This window comes from Chanos chanos, chromosome 13, assembly GCF_902362185.1.
Source record: "Chanos chanos chromosome 13, fChaCha1.1, whole genome shotgun sequence".
NCBI lineage: Eukaryota > Metazoa > Chordata > Actinopteri > Gonorynchiformes > Chanidae > Chanos > Chanos chanos.
In genome coordinates this window covers 22,444,968-22,467,403 of record NC_044507.1, presented here as the reverse complement: position 1 = coordinate 22,467,403, position 22,436 = coordinate 22,444,968, and the positions used below count along the sequence as shown (strand labels likewise).

General features: G+C 45.7%; 1 protein-coding gene across 2 annotated transcripts; it reads right to left on the bottom strand.

Moving 5' to 3' along the window:
* Positions 1-2,102: 2,102 nt before the first annotated feature.
* abcc1 (ATP binding cassette subfamily C member 1 (ABCC1 blood group)) lies at positions 2,103-21,868 on the bottom strand. 2 transcript variants are annotated; one of them, XM_030790406.1, is made up of 32 exons: positions 21,821-21,868; positions 20,217-20,393; positions 19,880-20,005; positions 19,272-19,409; positions 18,810-18,935; positions 18,634-18,695; positions 18,333-18,464; positions 17,621-17,848; positions 15,757-15,934; positions 15,280-15,441; positions 14,926-15,018; positions 14,584-14,787; positions 14,251-14,397; positions 13,931-14,018; positions 13,220-13,289; positions 12,255-12,381; positions 11,830-12,006; positions 11,229-11,396; positions 10,199-10,385; positions 9,626-9,667; positions 8,565-8,616; positions 7,936-8,074; positions 7,553-7,760; positions 6,954-7,264; positions 6,661-6,860; positions 6,155-6,281; positions 5,782-5,883; positions 4,542-4,688; positions 3,993-4,151; positions 3,144-3,310; positions 2,786-2,980; positions 2,103-2,519 (listed from the first exon to the last, which is right to left on the bottom strand). In XM_030790406.1, exons 1-32 carry the CDS (start codon positions 21,866-21,868, stop codon positions 2,411-2,413), a joined length of 4,596 nt encoding a protein of 1,531 aa, XP_030646266.1. In that variant the 3' UTR covers positions 2,103-2,410. The 2 variants fall into 2 exon arrangements, with proteins under 2 accessions (XP_030646266.1, XP_030646267.1); XM_030790407.1 differs by lacking the exon at positions 9,626-9,667.
* Positions 21,869-22,436: the final 568 nt, after the last annotated feature.

Below are 22,436 nucleotides of genomic sequence, written 5' to 3'. Positions count from 1 at the left end.
TAGGGTGATTATGTCTAGTAATGGTGGAATGATTGGATGTTAATTAAAAAGGGAAATGTAATACAGTTGATGTCTTACCAAGTTTTACATGAGGACACACAGTGTCCGTGCTTATGGGCAGCGTATGTGGTCATAATGGAGAGATTTGATTTATACTAATCCTCACTGGTATGCAGAACTATGAGAGGAAAAACCTACAGCAAGCTGACAGAGACCTTCACCTGATCAGCACAGCCACACCAGAGAAGACTGTGAAAAAGGAAACACATACTGCTTCACACTGGCTCCTCATTCCATTATTACGGGAGCTGGAGAAGCACTGAAGTCTAATTTGTCGTTGACGTAAAGGAGCCGTGACAGAACAGTCCACACGCGTACGACTTCACAAATCTGTCCGCTCGTTTCTCATAACAAGACATTACTTATCTCCTCCGTTCCATAATGAATTTTTATGTATTTTGTACTGTATGATATTTGTATTTTTGTATATTTTTAACATGTTGTCCCTTTACATGGCTATATATATTTCACAAATAACTGACTTGACAGTTTCCTCTTCCTTTCGAACGGCTTTGAATAAACAAAGGTTAATGTGACTAAGCACAATGATGCATCTCTTGAGAGTTCCTTAGACTTGGATGGAAATATCATGTCCAGACAACAGGTCACAACAACGTTAAGAAAACATGAGTATTTATTACTTGGCTCTTTATACATTCGTTGATTTATGAAATGAAGCACACATAAAAACTAGAACATGGATACAAATATTGAATGATATGCATACACACAAACAGTACATATAGGAGACAGCTTAGGTAATCATATTTTTCTTCTTCACCTCTGCCATCGGTACAATAGTTCTGTTTCTGTAATAAACTCAAGACTAATCAACGGCTTCTCTTTCTGACTGACATCAAACAAAGTTCAAAATAATCTTTTTTTTTTTTTTTTTTTTTTTTAAGTTCAGCACTAAATGGTGCGAAATGATGAAGAAACCTCCCGCTAGGCCTAAAGAGAGACACTGAGAAGATGCATAGTTCTACAGCTCAGAGAGAGACATGAGAAGGAGAGGAAGGGAACCCTCCGTGGTGGAGGGATATGGGTGTGACGCACAGAGGCTGATGTCAGTGAGGTTCCAGAACCTTTGTTTTTCATGACTAACCCACAGAGCTTAAATCAGCTTGTTCCTCAATGACCAAGACAATAAACCCCGTCAGCTTTTATATGGGTGCGGTAACAAGCAGCCCCCAAATAGTTGGCATAAGATGTTTTTGGTAAAATAACCACACAGGAAAAAATAAATTAAAATAATAAAACAATAATGGTAAATAAAATATGCTTTCTGACTGGCAACAAAATAATTTATACATTCATGATTAAAGCAGGTGGCCGCCTAGACCACCAGTACACTAATAAAGCTAAACTGACCGCCGCCACCTTACTGGAGTCTGGGTGGTTTCCGAGCGTGTGATCCAGTGATCCTGTGACAGAGTGCTTTGCTTTCCACGCTGCTGATCAATGCCAAAGCATTATGGGAGAAAACAGTTCTTTTCCCATCACATCACTCTTGGTTTAGTGAGGCTCTCAAAAGAGAGACAGAAAAAAATAAACAACAACAACCAAAACAATGAAATATGTATTTGCTCTTCAGCCATAAAACAGTAACTTGGGAGTTGTCTCAGAGGCAGCTGAGGGTCAATTTAAGACACAATTCCTTTATTTGTTTAGCTATACGGAAACACATTTCAAAACACTGGAACTTATAGAGCTTAAGTTTACGCTTTTTTGATTGTGTTGAATGAAACCCTTTGGATGCCTAGTCATCAGGGCTGTGAGCCATGGTTAACTGTGGACACATATGCATAAACACACTCATTGCACTGTAAAACATGCCATAAATATCTTTGTTCCTTCTTCAAAACTCCAGACACTGACAGATTATTTATCCAGGGGGCAAATCACAGCCTGGATGGAGAATCTGACTCAGAGGATTTGGTGGCATCTTTAAATCAAAACACACACACACAAACACCCTGACACACACAAACACCCTGACACACACACACACACACACACACGCACACGAAAAAACATCTAGCACACACTCATCAGTCCTGAATTATATAGGCATCAGGCAATACTCCAAAGCAGCGGTTGAAACCTTTAGCTATAGAGAGAGAGAAGGCGCTAGAGTCGGAGCGATAACAGCGAGAGGGAGAAGAGAGATCAGAGACAGTGGAGTGGAATCACACTGTGATAGTCCAGAGTTCAAAACGAGCATCGCCCGCAGTTAACAGCCCCCCCCTCTCCACCGCTCTCCTCCCAGAGCAACTCCAGGGAGAAGAGTGTGAGAGAAAGACGGGGACTCTGGCAGCACGTAGGGGATCAGACCATCCCTTTCCACCCATCACACCAAACCCGAGTCCTTGGCCATCTTATAGAATATTCCTTTCTTGGCTATTAGACTGGATGGTGAACCAAACTCTGCCATCTGACCTCTGTCCAGAACCAGAACCCTGTAGAGTGGAAGAAGAATTAGATTTTTTTTTTATGGAAGTCTTATTTTATTAAACAAAAATCATGTTTTGACATTTGAGATCTTAAATCACACTAGGAAATGCCACTTTAAATTTGGCCCTCTGTTCTGGAAATAATATCTTCATAATTGCTTTTCGTGTCACAATTGACTTCGGGCATTTTGTGATGACGTCGAGTGAATCTGAATTCATGAATTTGAAAACTTCAAGGCCAGGGTGTCACATAGAGAAACTCCATATCTAACCTGGTGTAATCCATGATGGTGTTCAGTCGATGTGCAATGGTCAGAACGGTGCAGTCTTCAAACTGGGTGCGGATGGTGGACTGGATCAGATTGTCTGTCTCCAGATCCACAGCTGCCGTGGCCTCGTCCAAAACCAGAATCTTGGTCTTGCGGAGGAGAGCTCGAGCCAGGCAAACCAGCTGCCGCTGGCCCAAACTTTACCACAGAAACACAAATAATTAGAGATGTCTGAGAGATGCACAGAACACAATAATAAAACAATGTACACACTCTGAGAAACTAGGAGCAGTTCATCGCATGGTTCAGTAGGGTGGCGGGTTAAGGGAGAGGGATACTTTTTCACTGGGTTTACTGGTACCTGAGGTTCTCTCCTCCCTCTGAGCACTCGTGGTTGAGTTTGTCAGGCAAACCAGACACAAAATTCTTCAGATGTGCCAGTTCCAGAGCTCTCCACACCTCCTCATCTGAGTAACCATCAAAGGGATCCAGGTTCATGCGCAGAGATCCAGAAAACAGCACCGGATCCTGTATCCCACCGACAACAGACAAATTCCATTACCAACTTTATACTGCTACAGAGAAACCAAAACAGAAACCATTATTCCTTCATCAGTGTGGGAATGTATTCCTTTTTATGATTTTTATGATTACACAGGCATCTGAGGTGGTATTTGACCTAGTAAAGAATTAAATGATTATATTTTCTGAGAATTAGGAGTGTCATACGAGAACATATGATAAATTACACAGAGGACTGTCAAGAATGGCAAAGTTGGCAAAATGAATTAAAAAAAAAAAATTAAAATCAAGTTAAGCCACGTCTGTGCAGTTATAAATATCATTAACAATGTTTTTAAACAAGCTGTGAATTGTCTGTATCTATGATAGCAAAATTAAGGAGGTTAGGTAAATAATTCATTAGACATGAGGTCAATATTCTTACTGGAACTTACGCATTTACATGGTCTGTTATTTCTTTCCCCACATCTGCATCTAAGCAGCTGAGACCAAATCACCTTTAACAACTTCAAATTCCATCGCTCTGCTATTCACCATCATTTTTCTCCACCTGCTAATTTCAAATACCACAGTCTCTTTTGGGTTGCTTTGTAACTCCTGGTACTGAACAAACTACACAGCCTCTGGACCTGGGAGCCAAAACAGTGAGTAAAGAGTGTGTGTGTGTGTGTGTGTTTGGTTCCCATACCTGTGGGATGATGGTGACTCGAGAACGCAGGTCATGAAGACCAAGGTTGGCGATGTTCACTCCATCAATGCAAATCTCACCCTGCGCTGCTTCAATGATGCGAAACAGCCCTAAGGTCAGAGACGATTTTCCTGCCCCTGTCCTTCCCACAATCCCCACCTACACCACACACACACACACACACACACACACACACACACACACGCACACACACACGCACACACACGCACACACACGCACACACACACACACACGCACACACGCACGCACACGCACGCACACGCACGCACACACACATGCAAACACACACACGCACACACACATATACACACGCACGCACGCATACACACGCACGCACGCGCACACGCGCACACACACACACACACACACACACACACACATATGGGCACAAACATGCACACAGACAAACGCAGGTCAGCACTACTTAACTTCACGCACAGGGTTTCCATACAGTTCCAAGCAATGTTATTTGAGGGAAAAGAAGAAATGAGACCAGGCAGTTTCTGCCTCTTTAGTATGACCACACACCTTTTCTCCTCCTTCGATGGTGACCGTGATGTTTCGGATGGCCAGCTCTAGGTCCTCTCTGTACCTTAGCCCAAAGTTGTGTATCTCTATGTGTCCTGCCGTGGGCCATCCTGCAGGAGGGCTGGAGTTCTCCAAACGCCACTCAGCCTGTACACATCATACTGCTGATCATTCACACAGCCAGGACATACCACATCAAACAAAAAACACCACTCAGCCTGTACACATCATACTGCTGATCATTCACACAGCCAGGACATACCACATCAAACAAAAAACACCACTCAGCCTGTACACATCATACTGCTGTTCATTCACACAGCCAGGACATACCACATCAAACAAAAAACACCACTCAGCCTGTACACATCATACTGCTGATCATTCACACAGCCAGGACATACCACATCAAACAAAAAACACCACTCAGCCTGTACACATCATACTGCTGTTCATTCACACAGCCAGGACATACCACATCAAACAAAAAACACCACTCAGCCTGTACACATCATACTGCTGTTCATTCACACAGCCAGGACATACCACATCAAACAAAAAACACCACTCAGCCTGTACACATCATACTGCTGATCATTCACACAGCCAGGACATACCACATCAAACAAGAAACACCACTCAGCCTGTACACATCATACTGCTGTTCACTCACACAGCCAGGACATACCACATCAAACAAAAAACACAAAGTCTACCAAAAAAACACCACGTCCAAGAAAAAGAAACATCATGTCTGACATAAAAAACACTACGTCTATCTAAACAATTCCACGTCTACCTAAAAAACACCACGTTAACCAAAAAAGGATTCTTCCACTACAGAGTCATGTGTGTGAGTGTGTGAGTGTGTGTGCGTGTGTGTGAGTGAGTGTGCGTGTGTGTGAGTGAGTGTGTGAGTGAGTGTGTGTGCGCGTGTGTGTGCGTGAGTGTGTGACACTGGAGTAATGAGGCTTTGACCATGGGCTCAAAAACTCTCTATGCAATATATATAATGAGAAGTAACTTCACAATTAACAGCCAGACTAAACAGACAATCAGGTGGCAGCTGTTTATGTTTAATGAATTCTTCCCTTCTCTGCATCTTTCAAAAAAAAATACCACACAGATGTCCTTTCCCTTGTCTTTGATACGGTTGCTTAGCAGGGAAACAAGGTTAATCACAGATTGCTGTCTTAGTAAAGGGACTGACTGCACAGATCCTCCTCTGCCGTCCACTGACCTCTTTCTCAGTGTCGCCGTACTCCTTCACCCTCTCCACGGCTACGATGTTGGTCTCCAGTTCAGAGGACATGCGCACCAACCAGTTCAGAGAGGCAGTGACCTGCCAGTTCAGACAGCCAACAAAAAAAAACAATTCACACAGGACTGTGTTAAAAACATCACATGGTCTTCTGCCATGTATTTGCATTGTGTGAAAGTGTAGCAGTGTAGGACAGTGTGTGTGTGTGTGTGTGTGTGTGTGTGTGTGTGTGTGTGTGTGTGTTGTTTGGCTATGTGTAAGAGTGGTGGAGTTGTGCATGTGCGTGTGTGTGTGTGTGTGTCAGTGTACCGGTGTGTGTCAGTGTGTGTGTGTGTTCGGTGTGTGCGTGTACCTGTAGGGCATAGGAGATGGACAGACCCATGATTCCAGGGCTCAGGCTCTCTCTTCCCACCACAGCAAACAACGCGGCGAAAGTCACGATACAGTTCCCCACGAACTCCAGCCGCACCGCAAGCCAACTGCCCACGCACGCACACACACACACACACACACACACACACACACACACACACACACACACACACACACATATATAACAACCATGACCAAATCTCCTCATCTGTCTGAGTGTCAGGTTACTGTAATTACTAGTTTGGTGCTAGTGCTGCATCTGAATCACAGCTCTCAGGAACCCGTCCACAAATAAGGAGATGCTTCAACATTCTGAAGTCACTGGAGACACAGTGCATTCATTATCTAAAGCTAATTATCCAAAACAAATGGCAGTGAATGGCAGTCTGGTCATTTATAAACTCAAACTGAGAGAAAACATCAGGTTAGTGTTTAGAGCGTCAAAGCTGGAAATATGGTTAAGGTGCAGTGTGGGGCGGTTCTGACCGGTTGGCCACGATACTGGGAAAATAAGCCTTTTGGTTGTGGTCCACGCGACCGTCGCTCTCTCGGATGAACCGCTGCTGCTCGCCAAACGCCCGGATGACCGTGGTTCCCAGCAGCGTCTCGTTAAAGTGCGTGTAGACCGGCGAACGGCTCACCGACTCCAGTCGCTTCAGCTGCCGAGACGTCGCCACGTAGAAGCGCTGTGACGGAGGGGCGAGAGCAGTTTAACCGCGTTCGGTGACAGCGCGGTAAAACACGACGGTGAGGCACGCGGCCGTGTATCACCCACGTACCTGCACGAAGAAGTAGAGCAGACCCAGAGGGGGGATGATAATGGCCGTCAGGGGCGTGGCGATGAGGATGACGGCACAGGAGCCCAGCACGTTAAACAGGGAGCCCATAAACATCTTAATGATGCTGGGGATGACCGAGTCGATGGTGTCGGTCTCCTTGGCGAAGCGGTTCACCAGGTTCCCGCTGGGCGTGCGCTCGAAGAAGGCCATGGGGGAACGCAGGACGTTGTGGAGCATGGTCTCGTGCAGGTACCGGGAAGCGAGGATGCCACCAACGGACACAGACACCGAGTAGCAGAACACTGCCACACCTGTCCAGCACAGAGCAACAATTACAGCGATCACACTGCCACACCTGTCCAGCACAGAGCAACAATTACAGCTGTCACACAGGGAGGCCTGTCCAGCACAGAGAAACAACTACAGCTGTCACACAGGGAGGCCTGTCCAGCACAGAGAAACAACTACAGCTGTCACACAGGCAGGACGTCTAGTCTTTCCTTTAGTAGCAATGGCTCTTTCACTACCTTTTATCAACCAGTGAACGCTCATTTGAGCTCGCAAAAATGGAAATGTTGCACTGAAAAACATGAACCAACCCTGCGACAGCCCCAGGGCCCCGTACACCCCCAGACGCATCTTCCTGTACGGCTGTGTGCCGTTGACCACCGGGTCGTCAGTCCACAGGCTCAGCCAGTAATTGGAGCCCAGAGAGGCCAGGTGATGAGCGAAAAACAAAAAGATGCTAGTAATGGACAGACAAAGGCCGATAGCTTTCATGTACTCCCAGAATACAGACAGTTTAACCTGTCGAGACAACACAAAACACAGGCAGATAAAGACACACACGCTCAGTGAACCTGACGCAGAATCGCAGGGACAACATCCATCGTATAAAAGCACTACATTTTCAGCTCATACAGGTCTGCACAGCTTCAAACTCATTCCATATTTTCAGAGAGTGGCAGTTGTCTTGTGTTACCCTGCCAGTGTTGGCTTTGTCTGCCTCCGTCAGTTTGGCTGCATCTGTGGACTTGGTCTTGGCTCCTGCGCTGTCTGAAGGATCAGTCTTTATCATGGACTTAGCTGAGCTGGCTGCACTGAGGGATGTCTGACTCTGCCTGGAGGTACATAACCACATTCACATACACACACACACACACACACACACACACGCACATACGCATGCACATACGCACGCACGCGCACACACACACACGCACATACACACGCACACGTACACGCACACAAGCACGCACGCACACACGCACACACACACCAAACATACAAACACACGCGCACACGCACGCGCACACACACACACAAACACACACAAATGCACACAAAAACAAACACACACACACGCACGCACACACAATGTATCAAAACTGGCTGGACACTTTTAAAGCAAACACAGCAAAAATTAGTACAACAAAAACTGCAAGTCAGAAAACATGTCAGTGCTTCAGACTTTATTAAAATGCATCAAAGATAAGCATGTTATGGGTTTTATAGGTCACACAGTTCAGTGACAAGTCAGTATGAGTTTATGCGATACTGGCCAACGTGAACACACTGTTTGTGAGATGAGAGAAGCGCTGATTGGCTTACCTCAGCAAAGAGGCGGGGCCACCATTCTCTAATCCTTTCCGTGGCACTGTATCTGCAATCCGAGATCAAACCAGTCTGTCAGTTAAATGACGGGAAACACCCTTCCATACATACTCAGCATACCATTCTCTTTCACATACTATGCACAACAATCCAGTCCTGACCCACACACGCCTCTCAAAATCAGCCTTCACCTGCGTTCAAACGGTGAATACAAACATGTTTTGCTTTGTTTTTTTAAATTCACCTCAAGCCTTCACAGCCAATCGTTATCAAAAGACACTTCTATGACCGCAACTTTGTAACAATGTCAGAGAAGACGCTTCTATGACCGTAACTTTGTCACAATGTCAGTGAAGACACTTCTATGACTGTAACTTTGTCACAATGTCAGATAAGTCTTCATTTAGTATGTCCAGGAGCAACAAAAGAACCATTCAGAATGTACTTTATGTAACCACACCTATCAAGCACCTGCCAGTGAAAAGGAGCAACCCCCCCCCCCTCTCCGTGATGTTCACGGGGGTTAGAATAATGACTAGAGAGTGAGACAGAGAGAGAGACAGTGCCTTTCTCCTCTCGTCTGGCTCTCAGTGCAGCGGGTAAGAAGCGTTTTAGGGAGCGCTGCCTTAGGCTGATGGTGAAGGTTGGGGCTAAACGGGGCTATTCTGAGTGCTCTATTCTGTCTCAGAGGAAACTAACCAGGCTCTCTGAAGCACACAGTATGGAGGGCGGCCACAGCACTATTTAACGCAGACCATCTCACAGGCAGAGTCCATTCAAACTACCAGGACAGAGCACACAGGGAAGAAGGTGCATGACACAGTCTATAACACAAGGCCCCATGCTCAAGGCACAGAGGCCCTGACGTCATCACAACAAGATACATATCACACGCTTCTCTCTGAGGCCCCAGCCACAGGAATCAGGCCACACCCAGCACCAGAGAGGGTCGTGGGGGGGCCTCCGGAGAGTGCAGTTCACACAAGCCCCAAAACACATGCAGTCTCTGTGGCCCGTATGAGCCCAACACGGCCTACAGACCAGAAACCCCCTCAAACCTTCAGTCTCCCCTTTCTCTTCCTCTTTCGCCCTCCCTTCTTCTGAACAGCAGACAGGAGAAAAAGAACCAAACAAGGACATGAAGAAATAAAGACAAAAGTACAGGGAGAGACATTACACAGACCACAACCAAAAATCATAATCATTTAAAAACAAACTAATCTTAAAACAGAGAAGAACAGAGAGACGCTTTGGCTGATTTTTTTTTTTTTTTTTAATTTTTAAAGAATTTTTGCTGCTCTCAGATCTAAAATACCTAAAAACACATGTGTAACATTTAATAGGGAACAACATTATGTCCTGTTTTGTTTGTTGTGGGCATGTAAAGCCCTTTGAGACTTTAAATGGTGATACTGGGTTCTAAATCAACCTGAAACAGAAATGAGAACGCCTTGATTTAAAATGCTAAATGCTTTTCAGTGACACTGTTCATTTGGTGCGCGCCTTGGGCTCAATGCAGAAAATCTCAGAGAGAAATAAAAAACACATATATGTTCACAGAGGGCTGATGGAGAGATAAAACATTCCAGAACAGGTTCAGACTGAGAACTCCTGCTCTCTGACAGTCTCACCTCCTGCAGACTCCTCTTCTGCCTCCTGCTCGGCGTTGGCGTAGGTGCGCAGGAAGTCGGCGAAGGCTCCCTGTCTTCCCAGCAGCTCTGTGTAAGATCCCATCTCTGTAATCTCCCCATCCACCATCACCAGGATCAGGTCAACCTGGGGCAGGAAACTCAGCCCGTGGGTCACCAACACACGCGTCTGCCAAACAGAGAAGCGGGGGGTTCGAAATGAAACACAGACATTAAACAAACATGAAAACAAACAGCACCATCAGCATGTCCTCCACAAAACACCTCCTTCTCCTCCTGACGCAAAGTCAGCTGAGAATGTTCTGGTCATGCTCTCTCACACAACTGGACAATACGATTAACCAATACATATCACAGTTACTGTTAAACATAACTAAGCTTAATACAGTTAACCAATGCATATCACAGTTACTGTTAAACATAACTAAGTTTAATACAGTTAACCAATGCATATCACAGTTACTGTTAAACATAACTAAGCTTAATACAGTTAACCAACGCATATCACAGTTACTGTTAAACATAACTAAGCTTAATACAGTTAACCAATGCATATCACAGTTACTGTTAAACATAACTAAGTTTCAGCTTGTGAAAACAAGTGATATGAGAAATCACTTTTCTAACTGACAGCTGTCAGTCACTTATGCATGAGCACTAGTGATAATACCTAAAGAAGCCCATAAGAGCTGGGAGAATGACAATATTCTCTGTCAGAGGAACAGGAAAGAGTTAAAACCATAGAGACAGAAGCAGTAGTGTGTATTCTCTGTCAGTGAAATAGGTAAGAGTTAAAATGATAGAGACAAAAGCAGTAGTGTGTATTCTCTGTCAGTAGAGCAGGTAAGAGTTAAAACCATAGAGACAGAAGCAGTAGTGTGTATTCTCTGTCAGAGGAACAGGTAAGAGTTAAAATGATAGAGACAGAAGCAGTAGTGTGTATTCTCTGTCAGTGAAATAGGTAAGAGTTAAAATGATAGAGACCAAAGCAGTAGTGTGACGTGATACTGACCCTGTCCCGCAGTATGCCCTGTGGGCCGATGACCTTCTCAAAGATGTGTTTGCCAACGTGAGCATCCACAGCAGACAGAGGGTCATCCAGCAGATACACAGCACGGTCGCAGTACACGGCTCTGGCCAGACTAACACGCTGTTTCTGCCCCCCTGAGAGATTCACACCCTGCACAGACAACCGCAGACATCCACACACGCGCGCAGCAACACACACACACACACAAACACACACGCAGATACACACACCCGCAGATACACACACCCACACCCACAGATACACACACCCACACAAACACACACAGCTCTATCAGATCTATCAACCACACTCTGCCATCAGCAGTGATGATAGGAATTCATTTATTCACAATCAAACTCATGACTGCTGTGAAGGGTTTCTACTCATTTTCCATTTAAAAACACAAATGCTTCTAGACTTACATTTTTGCTTTTTCAAACACAAGTCACTTTCTGACAGCAATTATTTAGCTGAAATGTGAAACCCTCATCCCAAGAGAAACAAAACGCAGCTTGACATTCTTTGTGATTAAAGCCAAACTCAACACTTGTCTGTAAGTTTATAGCCTTTATGATGGACCCACCTTCTCTCCAATCTCTGTCATGTCTCCACCAGGTAGAATCTCCAGGTCTGGTAAGAGAGCACAGGCCTCCACCACTCTGTGGTACCAGCTGTCCTTCTTCTCCCGCCCAAATATGATGTTGTCCCTCAGGGTGGCATTCTGGATCCAGGCCTGCTGAGGCACATACGCCACCGATCCCTGAACAGCCAGAGGACACCATCATTCTCACCAGTTGCTTAGCAACACCATTCCGCAAGGTTCAAAATGTGTTTTTTTTTTTTTTTTCTAGTAAGAACACAAAATGAAACCCCTTCTGTTACATCAATTTAACTTAACAATTATCTAACAGAGCACCACTGTCTTTCAATCAAAATCAACACTGATGTGCATACATACAGACAAGGGTCCGTTTATCACAAAATCTATGCGAGTGCGAGACGTTTTACCTTGACAGAGACAGAGCCCTCCTGTTTGTGCATCTCTCCAAGCAGGGCCGAGAGCAGAGAAGACTTCCCGGAGCCCACGTGTCCCACCAGAGCCACCAGAGCCCCCTCAGGGATACGCATGTTAATTCTGCAGCGAGAGAAGCACAGCAAACTTACACAGGAGCATCAGAGAGCCAGGAGGAGGAGAGCCGTGAGGAGAGCCAGGAGGAGAGCCGCGGGGAGAGCCGCGGGGATTGTGAAAGGGAGTACGTGAAGTTTATAGTCATTCAAATTTCATGACATTTTTTTTGAATTCATTCAGATTTCTGCATTCACTCCCGCTGATCTTGTGCATACCATATTTTTGAGACAATTACTAAAAACAAGCCTGTGTAAATACACACATAATCCAAGCGTCCATATGGAGATCAATAGTTTCCTTTGAAAAAAAAAAACTTTGAAATATGAGAATTTATAGGCAAACTCTGGTTTTAAATTAATTTCCAGGCAAGCAGTGGTTTTAAATTAATTTAGAGGCAGGCAATGGTTTTAAATGATCACTTTGCGATTGGACAGAGGATATCATTTCAATCGTTACCCAATCTGATTGGCTCTCTCAATACTTATGAGAGCAAATTGCCAGAATGTACTGTTTTCTCTGCTGGACGGGGGGCGTTTACTTGCCAAATGACTCCTCAGAATCCAGTTGCGTCAGATGATGTTTACTCTAAGTGGTAGACTGCAATAACCAAAGGTCAGAGAGGACAACCTCATTTCTAAGGACTGAAATGCAAGTTATGCACTACACAGCAGTGTCACAGTTTAAAAAAAAAAAAAAAAAAAAAAAATAACAACAAGGGTTCAGTTTTGGCTGTCCACTTACACAGCGTGGCTTCAAAGTTAGTGCTGCACAAAGCAGAACTTCTACATGTGAAACATAATCCATGCATTTATAAAATAAAAAAAAAAAGGAAAGAAAGAGATACCTCTTCAAAGTAGGGGCGTCATTGTTCGACCAGCTGAACGCTCCGTCGACGACGGTTATGCTGTCAGGAGCTGGAGAGAGAGAAGAGGGACCACCAGAGAGGTGCCTGTGTTACACATCAAACACAACCTGCTTTCATCCCACACACTTGTGCCTGTGACTCTGATCTGCCTGCACACAGAGACCGTTCAGAGAACCCTGGGATACTGCAGGCTGTATTTCAATGACACTTGTGTTAGAGGTTCTGTCAGATCAGTATATGGCCGAGCTCAGAGTGCTGTCTGTAGAAAAAAAACCCAGGAGGACAGGCAAATACGCAAGGCCCCACAAGAGTCCATGAGGTAAAGTTAAACTCAAGATCTGTCAGTCTGAAGGTTTGTCACATTACTGATCAGATCAACACATGCATCCTCCACACACAGGACAGTGTGCAGTATCTAGACCAGGGCTCCTCAAATCCAGTCCTGATACAGGCATCCACTGCCTGGCTGGTTTTTGGTCTCAGCTCATTTTTAGGGGCTGATTTTTAGGAAACAGGTGTTCACACTCTTCAGCCAATCAGAGAGCACAGTGTTTAGTTCATGCAAAACTCAGCATTGCTGAGAAGTCCTGGTGTAGACAGTGGAAATGAGTACAGTGATGTTAATAGTGTATGAGAGTCATGTGGTGTGGACAGCAGATGAGAGTGTGTCATGAACAGGTTGTGACTCACATCCGGTGATGGCTCTATGGTCTACGCTGTCTTTATCCAGCTCCTCGTGAGACAAAAACACACGCAGACGCTTCATGGACACACTGGCCTACACACCGGAAACAAACAGCAGTTACCATGGTATGACATGGAAGAACAGCAAACCTTAACATCTTACATGTATGAGTGTGCATGTGTGTATCTATGTGTATGTACACATGTATGTATACATGTATGTGTGGGTATGTAAGGGGTATGTGTGGAGAGTGCGTGCGTATGTGAGAGAGTGTGTGAGCGTGTGTGTATTGATTATGGAACGGGGAGAATCCTGATGGGCTGACCTGCACCATGCTGCTGATGACCATGGGCAGCATGTTGAGGGGGAAACGCAGGATGTTGAACAGGGCCAGCGACACAAAGGCCTTCTGAGCATCCAGCACATTATTCTCATCCACCAGCACGTACACAGCAAACGTGGACAGGGCAACCTGGAGGAGAGACACAAGGATGGACCGAGGATGAGAGCACATAACGCCACAGGTCTGAGGAAACAGTTCACATCCAATTACCAGACACATCACGTCTAGACGAGGACAGGGAGAAGTGTACACACGGCGTGACGAATAGTTTCATCTCTCTGACAGCAGACGGCGTGATCTGGTCTCATGCCTTACCAGGAAGGGAGCGCAGACCCAGGTGAAGGTGGACACGGCTCCCAGGTAGGCGGCCTTCTTCAGCACACGAAGCTCGCTCTCACGGATGGCGGACACCTTGTCTTTGAAGGCCAGCTCCCAGGCATACAGCTTCAGAACCTTGATCCCGTTCAGAACCTCATTCATCAGCTTGATTCGGTTGTCCTTGCTCTTCATCTGAGCCACCTGCTCATACCAGGGGTTCAATGAGAAATCCCTGATCAGTCACACGCAACCTCTTAAGACTTCAAACACCACCACCAGAAACCTGACAATGTTGTCTGCGAAGAGAGAAAGTCTAAATATCGTGATCAGGAGTCATACCTGATAGGTCTTGGTTTTCATAGCAATGACGGCATTCAGCGGAACCATCAGCACCATGACGGCCACGCCAGCCAATACGGACGGACCCAGGTTCTGCAGAAGTGGCCAACACACAAATCAAGACTGATATTTCGAGCGGAGACATTTCACGTTGTGTCTTAACTACTGCCCCATGCGTGAGGGAGAACCCTCTCTGAACCACATCAAGAATTGAACAGCTTCATAACCTAAGGGATTAGTCTGAGGTCAGCTTCCCTGCTAACGATGTTTGTGGATGAAGCCGGAGAAGCGGGTGCTGACAATAAGAAGCAAAAGCTCAGGCGGTGTGAGAGCGGGAGAAGGCGGTGCTGGTACCTGCCAGAGGAAGTAGAGGGCCAGGACGACTTGCAGGGGGGCAGACCAGATCATGTTGATGTAGGTGATGAGATCCATAAAGCGCTGTGCGTCCACAGACATCAGGTTGACGATCTCTCCCACTGTTGAGGTGCGACGTGCCGCGTTGGTGATGACCAGGGCCTTGAAATATTAACCACACATCAGTCACTGACACACACTCTCATCACTGCTGCACTTACAGCCACTCTCCACCTCTGTTTACAACTAACACAGCAGGTAGTGCAAGAAAAAACAGCTCCTTCCTAAAAAAAAAAAAAAAAAAAAACAAATAAAGGAGCATAGACACTGAATTGTTCAGCTTCGCATGTTAGACAAGTCTGTTCAATGCCGTGAGCTCATGTTACATCAGTGGTCCAGATGCACCACGGCTTCGACAGGCACTGTCGTTTTCTGTGTTCTCCCAGGAACTATGCTGCACGCAAGACACAGACTCACCTTCCGGTACACAGCTCCCACTATGGCTGTGCGTAGTCTCATGCCCGTCACGAAGCACACGTGAAAGTATTTCTGCAGGATGAGCGTCTGCACGCAGGTGCACACAAACAGCAGAGATGTGTAAAAGTAACCCTGCCAGGAGGGGGCGCTGGAATCGTTCACGAACAGAATCAGCAACCTAGACAGGACAAAACAGAGTTGCCGTGGGAACAAACCCATATGTCGTCCATTATGACACACTCACATCTCATCCAGACTACAGGGAAACTATACATCTGTGTGTTCTCTAAAGGTCTCCATAAGATCTCTGTGGGGTCCTGTTAAAACATCGTCTCTGAGCAGAGACGTGTACAGAAAAATTAATCATGTGTCCCACTCTGAGGGCAGAGCCCATGGCGGCTGGTGATAGTTTCTAGCGCTTTCTTTCAGAAGTGCCGAGAGGATCTGACTTTTGCCCAGACAGCAACGGGAAAGTACAACTTCTGTCTTGACAAAACAAACGCTTCGCAGGGAGCCCTACTGAAAGGTCACAGCTGTTGCTTTGAAACTGGGAACCTCCCACACAGCTGAGATCGAGTCCGTTTGAACGACAGAGAGCCCAAAGAACTCAAAGGATGATTCAGAGGAACGAGTTATCAACCTGAGTTCACACTGATCTGAGAGATTCGGTCCCTATTCTGAAGTGAAGAGCAGTGATGGAGGGAGAATGGAGCAGTGATGGGGTGAGAGTGGAGCAGTGATGGAGGGAGATGGAGCAGTGATGGAGGGAGGGTGGAGCAGTGATGCAGGGAGGGTGGAGCAGTGATGCAGGGAGGGTGGAGCAGTGATGGAGGACGTGTGGAGCAGTGATGGAGGGAGGGTGGAGCAGTGATGGAGGGAGATGGAGCAGTGATGGAGGGCGTGTGGAGCAGTGATGGAGGGAGATGGAGCAGTGATGGAGGGAGGGTGGAGCAGTGATGGAGGACATGTGGAGCAGTGATGGAGAGAGAGTGGAGCAGTGATGGAGAGAGGGTGGAGCAGTGATGGAGGACATGTGGAGCAGTGATGGAGGGCGTGTGGAGCAGTGATGGAGAGAGGGTGGAGCAGTGATGGAGAGAGCGTGGAGCAGTGATGGAGGGAGAGTGGAGCAGTGATGGAGGGAGGGTGGAGCAGTGATGGAGGGCGTGTGAAGCAGTGATGCAGGGAGGGTGGAGCAGTGATGGAGGGTGTGTGGAGCAGTGATGGAGGACGTGTGGAGCAGTGATGGAGGGAGGGTGGAGCAGTGATGCAGGGAGGGTGGAGCAGTGATGGAGGGCGTGTGGAGCAGTGATGCAGGGAGGGTGGAGCAGTGATGCAGGGAGGGTGGAGCAGTGATGGAGGGCGGGTGGAGCAGTGATGGAGGGTGTGTGGAGCAGTGATGGAGGGCGTGTGGAGCAGTGATGGAAGGAGGGTGGAGCAGTGATGGAAGGAGGGTGGAGCAGTGATGGAGGGAGGGTGGAGCAGTGATGCAGGGAGGGTGGAGCAGTGATGCAGGGAGGGTGGAGCAGTGATGGAGGACGTGTGGAGCAGTGATGGAGGGTGTGTGGAGCAGTGATGGAGGGAGAGTGGAGCAGTGATGGAGGGCGTGTGGAGCAGTGATGGAGGACGTGTGGAGCAGTGATGGAGGGCGGGTGGAGCAGTGATGGAGGGTGTGTGGAGCAGTGATGGAGGGTGTGTGGAGCAGTGATGGAGGGCGTGTGGAGCAGTGATGGAAGGAGGGTGGAGCAGTGATGGAGGGCGTGTGGAGCAGTGATGGAGGGTGTGTGGAGCAGTGATGGAGGGAGGGTGGAGCAGTGATGGAGGACGTGTGGAGCAGTGATGGAGGACGTGTGGAGGGGGGGTTCACCTGAGAATCTCTGGACCGACAAACATCAGGATGTCGTGGATGATCTTGTATACAGAGCTGACCAGGAAGTAGGGTCCGAAGGTGCGGCAGAGGGCGAGGAAGAGGGAGGGCTCCCCCACTTTCTGGGGCGTTTTCACGATCAAAATCTCAGACTCTTCAATGGGTTGTTCATCCTTTTTCTCATTTATTGCAGATCGTTTCGGGGAGTAAAGCGACTTTTGAAGTGGCCTAAGGAATACACGTAGATGTTAAACACTGATATAGATCATGCTAAACAGTCAGTCACAGCAGGCATGCAACAGTTCCTCAAATGCATGCTCCACTGAGTCAGTCATTTGTGCATGTACTACCTCACACACTGATATCAAATCCTAACCAAAATCATTTCACTTCCAGTGCGACTGATCTAAGGTCAAACATGGATCAGGGGTAACACACTGTGGAGACATATGACTCACTGTGCACAAATCTGGGCACCTAAGGACGATTTCACTAAAGCTCGTTCACATGTAAAAGAGTTATCAAATTTCAAGCAGCTCAAAACAAGCATGCATATGGATCAAAGTAAGCGTGCACCCTCAGTAATGCAAGCATGCATGCAAAACAAGTACAAACAGGTCAAGGTAAAAAAAAAATTAAAAATCTGTACAGCTTCTTGAGAGAGAGAGAGAGAGAGAGAGAGAGAGAGAGAGAGAGAGAGACTGAGTCTGACCTTTTGACCTTGTCACACTCCTGGTTCCAGCGGCGCTCCAGTTGCGGTACCACCCTCTGTGACTGGTCTTCTGCGTTGAGGGACCACAGGTCCTTCTCCTCCAAAGGTGTTTTATATCCGTGCACCATCATTCTGTGATAAACAGAGACACAGCGCCATCCATGCATACCACATACGCCGTTTCCATGCTAACAAACTTCACAAAACTGAACATCCAAAGAGGCGCCATTAACTGAACACTGAGCCGACTGGTTTAAACCCCCGTTACTTAATCTACTATGCACCCTGGCACTGCACTCACCCAGTGATCCACCAGAAGGTGATCCTGGAAAGGAAGCAGGCTCCAGACTCTGGACAGGGGTTCTGAGGACACAAACCATATTTAACATCAATGTGGCAGTTTCAGGGTTTCAATCTCTCTTCTACTCAGACGTTAGCTGCTGGGCTGCGATTGTGCAGAGCACAGCATATACTGACCGGGTCTTTGACGACCTGGGAGAAGAGGGGAGGCTGATCTGACAGACAGGAGAGGATGAGTGACACAAACAGCAGGCTGTAGTAGATGTAGAAGGTTGTGTATCTGAACACATCAACCTCAGCATCCTGAAACATAGCATTAACATAAAATCCACAGCTTTAAAAAATAACAAGAACTAAAAGAGAGAAAACAAAAGAGAATTTCTGTATGGGAGTTCTCTTCCATATAGAACTGAAACAAGTTTGACTTGTTTTTCCACATTCAAATTCCAAGAAAAAAAAGTAGGAACTCCTGTCCTTGTATATGCTATGAGACGCACTCTTGCCAAACCTCATTCATGAGTATCATAACCCATTCACAGCTGCCTGGGTAAAAATCAGTGCCCTTTTACAGTTATTAATAGTCACTGGCATCCTTAAACTTTGCTGGGCTGAAGGTACCTATGAGAATTTCTGTCTCACCTCACTGAGAGCCAGCAAGATCTTGGATCGGAAAGTAACTGTAGCACAGACTACAGCTACAAGCCAGAAATTCAGCATGACCCCTGATGACTGGACCCCTTTAATCCGCTCATACTGGATCAAAAATGTCGCCAGCAACTAACACAAAAAAAAATAACAACACAGAAACAACGCACACGCACACACGCACACATACATACATACATATATATACTGTGAGAGAATATACATATCAGAACAAAAGAGGGACAAACATTTAGCAAGTGTTTCTTCATTCCATTTGAGATGAGAATCTAAAGACTGAGAGACAATGACTAGGCAAGACCTCTGTCACAATGCTGAACATAAAAGTGTGACCAGAGACACAGCTCATTTCACAAATGATCATATGATCAGAATCATTGCTAAAATCAGTAATGCTACTGATTCCATGTCCTGGCTTTTCCTCCTGTTCCCTGAGAAGCACAATGCCTTATTTAAACGGTGCGAGACCTGCTAAACACGTTCATATATGATCACACAGTCACAGCAACTGACATGCAAGGCCTGACATGCAAGTTATACCCACTGTGTGTAAGGACAGAGAGCCTAGAGAACAAAGACCTCACCATTGTAATGCCAAGCACTGTGGGGCTGACTAAATAGACAGGTGCTTTGGCTGCACCCTGGCTTCTTTCCCAGAAAGAGTAGAAAACATCTGCCCAGCAGATAATCCACAGCAGAAACCCAATAACCTTCAGGAAGAAGAGTAAGAAAAACATTGTGATAAGATGATGTCTATGCAAACAGTGAATGAGTAACACTGACAAGTAAAAAAGGAGGGAAAAAAGGGAAAAAAAAACTGACATCATACCAAGTGCAATTATAAGCATGTTCTGTTTGAATGCATCTTATGTTACTTCAACTAGAAAACAATTCTTATGGACCCAAAACTGTTGAACTCACTGTTTTGGCTTTGTTGAGGTGAGTCATACATATGTAACCTCGGTCATGGCTTTTGAGGTATAGGAAGTAAAATGGTGCAATCACCCAGAGGTAGACACAGGGAATCCAAACCAGCACTGTGTTTTGGAAACACTGTGTCAGATCTGGATTGTGTGCATGCCATGTCCGGTTCCAGTCCTGGAGACACAGAGGGAGAACAATGTTTGCCTAAATGTCAAGCCTTCCCCTTCAAATGCTCGGTGTTTAAAAGGAAAGACTTCCTATTGTGTTTAGAAACAGACTACTTGACTGTAACTTGGCAACCGCAGACTCTGCTTTACCGGGAAATTAAGGGGTGGGTAAAGGGTGTACACAGGGCACAAACACTCTCAAACTCTGGGTATGGTGATTCTTTAAGTACTGGTGGTCAAGTGCTTCGTTTGTTAGCTCTTGAAGTATCTCAAAGAATGTCTGTCCTTGTCATGGCTCGGCGCGCATAGACAAACCCTGTCACAAAGAAAACATTCGCGGTGTTCCCTATTCGTGTTTTTGCTTTTAAATTGTCCTATTTACGGTAATAACTGTACGTGTGTTTCAATCTCCCTGAGGTGTATTCATTAAATTTTTTACTAATTTACTAAGGGGTGACTTTCTCTGCTAATAATCTGACCGAAACCGAATTTCGTATTTTGCTCAGTTTGACAAAAAAAAAAACATGTGTACAGGTGCTTTCGAATACACTGGAATTGCTGGATACAAACAGTAAATGGCACAACAAACGGTTGAAATAATGGTAATTGTCTTATTGTTATATCGCGAACTATGAATCTTACTGATTCAAACATGACAAGTAATAACGGTATGACCAGCTACTTGGCTAGCTAACGAAGTAATAACGAAGCACAGTGGAACAGCTGACCGTATCCCATGCTTTCTATACACAGTAACAATATAACTGTTATTCGAGCTACAACTTCACATGAACCTTTGGTGATATGCAGGTGTAGTCACAAAGACCGACAATTCAGTGATTTACTGGCTCTAGATTAGGTTTCAATCACAATATGACTCCGTATTTAAATTGCCGGGCGAGCTAAATTTGTTAACTCCTTGGTTAATTGAACCGGTCAACACAGCTAGACTTGTTATCGAATTTTTATATAACCGGAGCAAAACACAACACTGATCATAAATAACGTCAACCAAGTTCTGACACAATTTATGAGAGTCGCAAACTATGATTTTAGTCGCGTAGTGGAGGTGGTATTATTGTTCATGTATTTCTCTGAGATAAAGTAATCCCGTCAGTAACGGTCGCCGAAGAAAGGAGCAAGCTAAACGTACATTGGTCTGTAATTCCAGATAAGAAAGCGTTAGCCCTTACGGCTAATTTAGCTCACAAGCTAGTTAACTTAACCTAATTATCCTTGCTAGCATAGCTGATGTTCGCAAGCTAGCTGGTTCAGCTAAGCCGTTAGCTAGCTTGATACCTGCTCTACCGGCAATGGCCTTCCGCCGGTCTTGTCCCATGCGCTGGAGAACGAGCAGACCAGCTGGAGGCTTTCGACTTAGAAATGTGGAGGGTTAACAGTAAGACGTAGCGAAAAAGCAGCAATTTTACTCACCCAAAATGGGTCAGAATCGTCAAGACTGCAAAAGCTGTCAATACCCATTCGCTGTTTTTGAAGTTCTCTTAAAATTTGGTGAACAGTAGCGCCTTGGTTTCATAACCAGCACTGTTAGTGCTCTCACTGTATATAACTTTGGTTAGGTTACAGATGGAGGGCGCTCTGACGACAGAGCGGCTTGGTCCGTCTCTCAAAATCAAAGGCTTACGTTGTTACTTCGTCAACCTGTCCATTTAATGTAAACGGCAGTCAAATTACGAGAGGATATTGTGTAACTGCTGAGCATGCGATCAACGAAACGTAGTCATCTGAAGCTGATGGATATGCATACAGAGAAAGAGCTAATACTACAAACAGCACTTCAAACAATTCTGATTCATGGTAGATAAAATAATAAATTAATGAGTTCATAAAAGGATTAAATGGATTTGACACAGATATGTTTTTGTGAAACATTCATTACAACAATTCACTTTAAAAGAAAAATGCAGAAGTAATAACTGACAGTATTAGCAGAAACAGTCTTTGTGTGAAACAATTTCTACTTTTAGAGCCTCCAAGCGATGGTCCCGCCAAAAAAAAAGAACTGCTAAAAGAATTTGAAGCAAAGCAA

Bases quoted from the DNA above. Each gene is read 5' to 3' on its own strand.
- abcc1 (XM_030790406.1), bottom strand. From the start codon at position 21,868: ATGGGTATTGACAGCTTTTGCAGTCTTGACGATTCTGACCCATTTTGG. The intron at 12,007-12,254 runs GTAAAACGTCTC...CTGGCTGTTCAG, and splicing joins AGGGCTCTGTCTCTGTCAAG to GGATCGGTGGCGTATGTGCC. The intron at 7,265-7,552 runs GTTGGTTCATGT...TGTGCTGGACAG, and splicing joins GGCCCTGGGGCTGTCGCAGG to GTGTGGCAGTGTTCTGCTAC.